This window comes from Furipterus horrens, unplaced genomic scaffold (assembly GCF_987537825.1).
Source record: "Furipterus horrens unplaced genomic scaffold, mFurHor1.1.pri manual_scaffold_11, whole genome shotgun sequence".
NCBI classification, from domain to species: Eukaryota; Metazoa; Chordata; class Mammalia; order Chiroptera; family Furipteridae; genus Furipterus; species Furipterus horrens.
This window is the reverse complement of record NW_028327181.1, coordinates 95,031,797-95,041,060: the sequence shown is the minus strand read 5'-3', so window position 1 is coordinate 95,041,060 and position 9,264 is coordinate 95,031,797. Positions and strand designations below refer to the sequence as shown.

The window sequence follows — 9,264 nt, the reverse complement described above, 5'->3', positions numbered from 1 at the left end:
AGGCATTTGCCAAGGAGGCCGGGTACTAATGTTGCCTCGGTTTGATAACAACCATTTTCCTGGTTGCCATGATTCTGGCGTGGGCTGCCGGCCAGGAACCCAATAAGCAAAAACAGACAATGTGAGGTAATGCCAGAGTGTTTGGTGCTGGTTAAGACTCAGAGACTCGGGCCCAGCAGTAAAACCAGCCTGAGGTTTGAGAGGAGACCTGCCTCCTGAGAGACACTTCCCCAATCAGCTGGGGTGGGGGCGGGGTGTCTCTGTGTGGGGGTGGGAGGGAAGGAGTGATTTCATCTGTTTAATGAAAAATGACCTGAACATTTCTCTGATCCTGGAAACTCCCATCTAACCGGGGCCAAGGAAAACAGGATTAGGTCTTATTACTTCTACGATGGCTTTGCATCTTCTCAGAATGAGTTAAACTGGAGGGAACAGTAAAAGAATCTCATTCCATGGTCCCTGCAGATAAACTCTGAATTCTAGGACAGACTTCCCTGGGGTCCCCTTCTGAAACTCTGCTTTACTTCGGCTTCCTTTGCCTTTTCCACAGGCACCCCACTTTAGGATATGTGTTCATAATAACAAGTTTACTCTATTGAATTCAGACAAACAAGTTACCTCCTCTGGCATTCCGCCTTCTGACGAGCTACTGATTTCAGGTCTAATATTCCCTCCTGACTTCCACAGGGGAACAGCTTTTGCCCTAAACCACAACAAACACGTACTGATGTGTAATTCTCTTTGTGCCCTAATGGGTGGCACTTGACAAGATTTTTGTGTTGATTTTTTTAAAGTATATTTTATTGATTATACTGTTATAGTTGTTCCAGTTTTTCCCCCTTTGCCTCCCTCCATCTGCTACCCCCCTTCCCTCCAGCAATCCCCCTCCCTTAGTTCATGTCCATGGGCCATGGGTGTAAGTTCTCTGGCTTTACCCTTTCCTGTACTATTCATAACATTCCCCTGTCTATTTTGTTCCTCCTAATTGTGCTTCTTAGTCCCTGCACCATTTCCCCCATTCTCCCCCTCCCCCCTCCCAGCTGATAACTGTCCAGATGATCTCCGTACCTATGATTCTGTTCCTGTTCTCGTTGTGTGCTTAGTTTCTTTTTTAGATTCAGTTGTTGATAGTTGTGAGTTTGTTGTCATTTTAATGTTCATAGTTTTGATCTTCTTCTTTCTCAGCTGATTTCTCAAGAGAAACTCTACAGGCAAGAAGGGGCTGGCAAGAAGTATTCAAAGCGATGAAAATCAAGGACCCACAACCTAAATTACTTTATCCAGCAAAGCTACCATTTAGAATGGAAGGGCAGACAAAGTGCTTCCCAGACAAGGTAAAACCAAAGGAGTTCAACATCACCAAGCCCTTATGACATGAAATGTCAAAGGGACTGTGCGGACTTTTGAGGACACCTTCTTCCCAGTGCCAACTTGAGGACTGCTCAAAGGGCACACCAGAAACAAAAACCTCACAGTGATCGTGATCAGCATTTGGAACAATGTCTGTTGTGCCCAGAGTCTTCTAATCATCCTTTTTAACAAAAGAATGGGAGGAATAAGTCCATAAGGGCAGTTTTCTTTTTAATGCAATGTATATTTATTGTAAACAATAATATACAAAAAAAAAAGAAAGAAAGAAAAAAAAGGGAAAGGTAAGTTTCACAGAGAGAACAAAAGGTTTTGTGGGTAGGGGGAACAAGGAAACCAACGAAACGCAAACACAAACCAAACCTTACCTAAAGACAAAAATATGATTCAAATGCCAGGTTTTTTTAAGTTACAGAAATATTTTTTAAAAGATCTGCTTTTATACAGAAATTGAAAGATGCCATATTATGAGTGCTTTAAGATTTTATTCTACTGACTTCTAAAACTGTTAATATATCTTTTTTTAAATAAAAAAAAAAAAGTTTGCTGTCTTTTTTAAAAAGCAATCCTCAAACTCTCCAGCCACAGAAGTAATTAAGAATGAAGGTGTGTCAGTGGGCCGACCCCTCCCCCCTTCCTCCCTCTCTCCAAGAGAACATGCAGGGGAATATGGCTGTCCCACGCTGGCGCTGTCCTGTGTCACAATGAACACACACACACATCAGGCAGCCCAAGGATCTGTGGCAGAAAACACTGCAAATGACTCAGTGATACACTACATTTGAAACCTCTCATTTGTACAAAAAGAGAAACAAGTTTCCAGTTTGTTTTCAACAAAAACAACAAAGGAAAAAAAAAAAGACGGACAAAAGGCATTTATACAAATCTAGGACAAGGAATCCAAAGAAACTTGCTTTTAATAATAATAAAAAAAAGGATTAAAGAGATAAATAAAAAAAAAAAAACCTGGTTACAGTCAAGAACATAATTTAACAACAGATGACCATACCCTTTGAGGAAGGCTCCAACAACCTATTTTCAAGAAGGTAAGTTTTAAAAATAAAAAAGGAAGTTGTTTTTTTTTTTTAATTAAAACCTCTCCTTACAAAATAAATAATTTTAGCGCGTGGAATGTCTTGAAGGTTAACTGCTGGTGTTCAGAGAGGCGCAGGTGACAGTGTGACGGGGTTCTAGCATCTGTGTTCCACATGGGGCCGAGCAGGCAACCAGGGGGCAGTGTGCTGGGGCTCTTACTGGCTGCTGAAACATCCCCCCATCAGATGTCGCCTCCTTGCCTTTTGCTTCTTACCTAAGGTTTCAACGAACAAGCAAACGCAGGAGGAAATAAACGCACGAAAAGAGAGCGTGGATATTTTCCAGCAGCATGGTTTTAAGGCTCAAGGTGTTTTCCTCTTGTTTACAAAATATATACGTGATAAAGCTTACCAAATGCTCCTCTAGACTAACATGTATACGTCCATACTTGCAAAATAAGGCTTTTATTTTTCTAAGGCAGCTCCTCCTGGAATCAGAAAGCCTGGGGCATTAAGCAAAGCTAACCCCCCCCAAACTCATCACATAACACAAACGTATGTGTGTGTGTGTGGCGGTGGTGGGGTTATGTTAATACAACAACACACTTTTTTTGTTTTTTGTAAGAGAAAGCAAATCTGTACAAAAATACTCTGGTTGCAAGAAAAGCTAGAGCACACTGTTCAACTAAGTAGTTTAGCTGTTGGAAAAATAAGAGCATTTAATTTTTTTTATCTAAAAATATGTATAAATCCCCTCAAAATGGTAATGAATCATACACAGTACATACTAAAAATATTTAAAATAGAGAATATTCCTCACAGAGGACTTTTTTTTCTTTAATTACTGCTAAAAAATAATTACAAAGTCCCAACAGGCAGAGAGATTGAGCAAACTGGTCGCGCGATTCTCCGTCATCCGCCACGCTTGCTTTGAAGAAGGTCTGCCAAGTCCAGTCCCCTGTCGAGACCCCGCGGGTCCATCAGGCCAAGAGCGGCCGGGCCACCGCCTCGCACCAAGGGGGGCGTGCGTTTGCAGGGCTCGGGCTCCGATCTTGGCATCTGGGGACGCGTTGCCTTGAGCTTCAATGTCTTTATGGAGTAAGGAAAAAAGAAAAATGTCCAAGGGAAATGCTGGTCGGTTTTTTCTCTCTTCTTCGGCTGTTCTTCAGATCATCGTGCCGATCATCACGTGGTGCCTAAGGCCGCCTCAAGGTCTGGTGAGCTGTGTGTAGACCGGCTGTTCCCAGTGCTGGGGGCTGTGCGTCTGCGGGATGGAAGGGACCCCCGAGGTGTCGGCGATGGGGGTGTACATGGGCCGCTGCGCCGGGTTCATGTAGGTGAAGGTGGAGTAGAGGCCCGAGCCCTGGCCGGCCGCGTGGCTGTAGTAGGAGCCCGAGTTCTGGTGGTCGCTGTAGTCGTACTGCGAGCGCGTGATGGGCGGGTAGGACGGGCTGTAGTGCGGGAGGCTGAAGGGGCTGTAGGCGATCTGCTGCGCCGCGGGCGAGTGCTGCTGCTGCTCGCTGTAGTGGCTGGGGCTCAGCTGCTCCGTCTTGATGTGCGTTCGCTGGGCCTGGCCCGGCTCGCTGCTCAGCGCGGTGAGCGTGTGCGCCTGCGGCTGCGGGGGCGCCGGCTGCGGCTGCGGGGCCGCGGGCTGCGGCTGCGGCGGCGGCGCCTGCGGGGCCGCCTGCGGGGCCTGCGGGGGCTGCTGCGGGGGCGGCGGCGGCGCCTGCTGCTTGGACATCCACACGTGGCCCGCGCCCGCCGGGGTCGCCGCGGTGCTGCTGATGCCGTAGCTGCCCGTGTAGGAGACCTGGCCGTGCGTGGCCGGCACCCCCGGGTGGCCGTTGGGTGGCAGGTATTGGTCAAATTCGTTGACGTCGAAGGTCTCGATGTTGGAGATGACGTCGCTGCTCAGCTCGCCGATGTCCACGTCGCGGAAGTCGATGGGGGGCTGTCTGCCCCCCTCTGGCAGGGGGCGCCCCTCTCGCTTCAGGTCCGCCTTGCCCGGCTGCACGTCGGTTTTGGGGGTGGTAGGTGGCGTCGGTGGGCCCTGGGATTGCCCTGCAGGCAGGGAAAGAGAGAGAAACTCAGGAAAATCAGCAAGAGCCGTTCAAAGGCCCCAGTCTTAGGAACCCTCCTGCCCCTCCCCCTCCCTTCGCCCCCCCAGTTAAAGGGTCATAAGGCCCAGCATCAGCAAGGGAAGCCAGCTGCCCTGGAGAGGAGACGCTGCAGGTCCGTACACACTGGGGTAATCTCCTTTTATCAGGGGAGGGTCTCAGGACCCTCGAAAATTGCTACTTGCAGAAGAATCCTGTGTGTGCTTTTTTTGGGGGGGGGGAGGAAGGAGACTTCCGGTAAAGCTGTAAAGGCATTTTACGTCGCAATAAAAGCAGTCTGCTAGGATGCAGCGTACGTGCATGTGTGTGTGTGTGTGTGTATGTGTGTGTGTGTGTGTGCAGCGGCACTGGGTGGGGAGGGGAGGGGAGGGGGATTCCGCGTAGGGTTGGTGTTTCCCTCCACAGAGAACGCAGATTCCCTAAGCAGAGCCTACTAAGTGGAGGGGCCTGGGGGTGTGCCCGGCGGGACTCACCGGAGTGCTCGCCTGGGGAGTGCACCTCGCTCATGCCCGAGGAGGAGTGTGGCGAGTCCGCCTGCAGCGCCTTGAAGATGGCGTTGCGGGAGATGTGCGTCTGCTCCGTGGCCTCCTCGGCCTCCGCCGGGCCGTTCTTCACCGACTTCCTCCGCCGGGGCTGGTACTTGTAATCCGGATGGTCTTTTTTGTGCTGCACACGCAGCCGCTCCGCCTCCTCCACGAAGGGCCGCTTCTCGCTCTCGTTCAGCAGTCTGGAGAGGGGGGCGGAGAGGGGGCGCAGAGGAAAAGAGGGGGGGGGGTGTTGTGAAATCCGCGGAGCTGTCAGGGCAGCACACAACCCCAGTCCTCCCTCCTCCCTGCTTTCCAGCTACTGCCGCAGCTCATAACTTTTCTTAAAAAAAAAAAAAAATTAAAAGAAAAAAAAATCTCGGTTCTTTTAGTCGGACCTGAGCGGTCACTCCACGCCCCGCCCTCTCCACTTCTATTTTGGAAACCCTACGGATGAAAATAGCTCTCCTCTGCTGCTGCTCAGAATGCCTTTGCTACTGGGGTTATCCCCCCCCGCACCCCACCCCCTCGTCCCCAACATCCTTTAAAAACTTTCCAAAAAGTTATTCAGTCTGCAGGAAACTTCTCCTGTCCACCCTGTAACACTGCGCCCACCTATTTCCAGTAGCCTCCCTCCTCCACCCCCTTTCTGCTCTGGGGCGCCTCTAGCCTCGGTTTGTCCCCCCCCCCTCCATCCCACCTCCATGGATGCAGAGCTCCACGAAAGAGCAGAAGACAGAAGCAAACTCCACTTCCCACCCCAAAGCCCTCTGTGGGACTGAACTTCATAGCAACCAGAGAGCAGGCTAGCAGCCCTCTCCCGCCGTGTGTCCTACAAGCGGTCTCCCACCCTCTGGCTCTCTCTCTCTCTCTCTCTCTCTCCCCCTCCCTCCACCCCCTTCCCTAGAGCGATCCAAGAACTTCGTCAAACTCTGAGCCAAGTTACACCGCGTCCCCACCCCCCTCCGGCCCCACCCGCCTGCTCCTGGACCCGCAACTCCCCCCCTGCTGGGAGGCGGGGCGCGGAGAGCCGGTCCCGGCCCGCGCCCCGCGCCACCGCGGAGCCCACCCTGCCGCGCGGCCCTACCTCCAGAGCTTGCCGAGCGTCTTGCTGAGCTCGGCGTTGTGCAGGTGCGGGTACTGGTCCGCGAGCTTCCTGCGCGCCGCCTGCGCCCACACCATGAAGGCGTTCATGGGCCGCTTCACGTGCGGCTTGTTCTTGCTCGAGCCGTTGACGCGCACCGGCATGGGAACCAGCGTCCAGTCGTAGCCCTTGAGCACCTGGCTGACGGCCTCGCGGATGCACACGGGGAACTTGTCTTCCTCACTCTCCTTCTTCAGGTCCGGCTCGCCCTTGGGGAATGTGTTCTCCTGGGGCCGTGTGTTCTCGGTGTCCGAGCCGGAGCCCGAAGGGCAGGGCGAGCCCGCCGAGTCCTCGGACATGGTGGGGCTGGGGGCGCCGGACAGGCCCTTCTCCTGCTCTTCGGTCATCTTCATGAAGGGGTCCAGGAGATTCATACGCGGGCCCGGGGCAGGGGGCGGGTGGCCGGGAAAGGCGAGAAGCCGCGGCGGCTCGGGGACTCGAGGCGCGGGCTCCTCTGCCCTGGGCTGCCCAGACGCGGAGCGAGAGGCTCCCGGGGAGCCTGGCGCGTCACCCGGCTGCGGCGGCGAGTACTTAGGAAGGCGCGGGGTGGCCAGCCCGCAGCTGCCCGCTTCAACTGGGGAAAGGCGAATTGGAGAGGAGGAGGAGGAGGAGGGGAAGAAAGAGCTAAAGCGGGGGCGTTTGCACCCCTTCTCTTCTCCTCCTGCAAAGAAAAGTTCCTGGGCTGAGACTGGCTAGTCGCGGCGCCACTGAAGTTCCCAGTCAATTTCAAGCTCCGCTCTCCGCTCTCCGACTTCCAGCCCCGTCGCTCTTTAATAAATACTCCCCCTCACCTTAGAGACGTCCAGCCAATCACAGGGCTGGCAGGCCGCTGATTGGATCCGATTGGGGGGGCGGGGGGGAGGATTGTGGCACTGGGCTGGGTGACGAGAGGGAGGGGAGGGGCAGGGTGGGGAGCGCTGCCGCTGGTCGGGCGGCTGCGGGGAGGGGGGCGGGGGTGCCGCGGGGAAGGCGGGGGACCCGGGACGTCCAAGTGTGTAAGTTTGCTGTACGCTCCTAATGTCAGAATTTTGGTGCCGTCTCCGCGGGAATCTTCGTGTGTGTGTGTGTGTGTGTGTGTGTGTGAGCGCGCGCTTGTGTGTCTAGACGAGATTCTACCCCCACCCCCAAGCATTTCTTTTCACTGCTTTCTCCGCGGGACCGGGGACTTAGCTGGAGTTTTACAGGACTCGTGAAGCAGTCTCTCCATAAAGCGCAGTCCAGTTTACACGCCTGGAGTCTGCCTCTGCTGAAAGTACTTAGAAATGGTTTTTCGAAGCAAATGTGTTGGTGACTCAACGTCCGCTGTTCCTCTGTAATAATCCATGTAAATAGATTAACATGCTCTGGTTCGCTGGGGCTGGTGCGGCTGTTCGGGATTCTGCTGCGCTCTTGAAAGGGGAATCAATGAAAACCAAAGCTAAGTCCCCGCGAAGGCTGGCAGCGGCGGCTATAGAGCCCCGCGCACGCAGAGCCTTCCCGCGCCACCTCGACCTTGAACTCTGACAAGTCCTTCTCCAGCCTGGCCCCCCGCCCCCCCAAGCCCCTTCCCGGCCCACGCGCTTCAGTGACAGGGCAGCCACTTGGACGGTCTGCTCCTCACGTCCTGGCCGAGTCAAAACGTCAGCAGTATTGCCCCTGGAAAGAATGTGCAAACTGCTCTGGCTTTTAGAGATCGAACTTTGCGAAGGTGGCCGTCCCGGGCCACGAAGCTGCGGCGGGTCACTCGGTTTGTAAAAGGCCAAATAAATGGGCAGCGCCGCAGACAAAACAGGCCACTCGGGCGGAGTCGCGCTCTCGCCTGCTTTCGCCCTCCTTTCCAAACACCTGGAGGGGCGAAGCGCCTGTAGTCCTCGCTTCACTCCGGTCCTTTTGTAACTAAGAAGACAGCTGGGAGTTCTGCGGGAGTGGGTGGGGGTGTCCGATGTATTTCAAAGGTGATTTGAGCACAATCTTTGTGTTTACATGAATACTTAGAGTCTGGTTGGGTATCTTTTCTCGGGGAGAAAAACCTTAGTCGCTTGTGGGTTACTTGTCTTCAGAATCATAAATAAATGCACAACTGTGGAAAACTCTTTAATTTTCAGCCCCCCCCCCTTCCTGGCTCCCGCAAATATTCGCCTCAGTACAAATTATTGTTATTGTGAACCGGCCCAAAGATTTGTTTATTTCTAATTTGCAAATTGCACACACTATTGACAAGATGTAAAAGACTGTTTTCCTTGAAGAATTTTTAAAAATCTCATTTCCTTCTGAAGAACTCATTTCTTATGGGAAACGGCACTCTTCAGAAAGTAGTAAGTTGCAATCCTGTGAAATTGTGTTTACTTTTAATCGAGTGTAATCCAGTGGATGTCTCAGCTACCTAAGTTTGTTTAGGTGTTTAAGAGATCTCCGTACAATAGGCGTGCATTCGTGGCCCCGCAAAACTCGGAAAGTGTAAGAACAACGTCGTCCTTTTTGTGGGAGAAAAAGTCCCGCGTAGTATGGACTGATCTGTGTGTCCTTGGGAGGAGACATTTGTGAGTTTAACTGTGGTTCAGGGACACCTGACCCAGGAGGAGACTCAGAGACCAGAACCTGGCACAGAAGTTGTAAGCAAGACATCTGTATTTATTTACATTTTATTGTAATTCCCATGTTTAACGGCATAAAAGACAGTGAAGACCACTATCATCTTCATTTTGAAATATTTCACTAAATATTTTTCAAGACAAATACATAATATGTAAGTATACTTTAAAACAATTACATAATAGGAGATAAGATACTATATAGCATTTTAAATCGTAAGGTACAGTACTGTATCGACTTTTGTTCGTTTGATGCAAGCATTTTGTATTTTTGTATCTTTTTGAAAACAGGATAAACAATCAGTTGACTTAAAAATGGACTGCAATTCTTAGCTGTATCCAGAGGGGGCGCCAAAAGCCCAGAAACTGTCTAGCTCAGAAACTGCAGGAAAACTTTGGTGGAGGTGGTGCCTTCCACTCAACCAGAACTGCTTTGCTGCTGAGATTTATCTCTGCAGCAATTCCACACGATATGCCCTCCCGTGCGGACCCATCTCTGGGCATCCC

General features: G+C 51.9%; 1 protein-coding gene across 1 annotated transcript; it reads right to left on the bottom strand.

Annotated features, from left to right (window-relative positions):
* Positions 1-2,267: 2,267 nt before the first annotated feature.
* SOX9 (SRY-box transcription factor 9) lies at positions 2,268-6,793 on the bottom strand. The gene is made up of 3 exons (XM_090292152.1): positions 6,131-6,793; positions 4,993-5,246; positions 2,268-4,463 (listed from the first exon to the last, which is right to left on the bottom strand). Exons 1-3 carry the CDS (start codon positions 6,559-6,561, stop codon positions 3,610-3,612), a joined length of 1,539 nt encoding a protein of 512 aa, XP_090148278.1. The 5' UTR covers positions 6,562-6,793; the 3' UTR covers positions 2,268-3,609.
* Positions 6,794-9,264: the final 2,471 nt, after the last annotated feature.

Excerpts from the sequence above, each read along its gene's own strand:
- SOX9 (XM_090292152.1), bottom strand. The coding sequence starts at position 6,561 with ATGAATCTCCTGGACCCCTTCATGAAGATGACCGAAGAGCAGGAGAAG. Across the intron at positions 5,247-6,130 it reads ACGCTCGGCAAGCTCTGGAG|ACTGCTGAACGAGAGCGAGA; the intron begins GTAGGGCCGCGC and ends CCCCCTCTCCAG. Across the intron at positions 4,464-4,992 it reads CTCCCCAGGCGAGCACTCCG|GGCAATCCCAGGGCCCACCG; the intron begins GTGAGTCCCGCC and ends CCCTGCCTGCAG.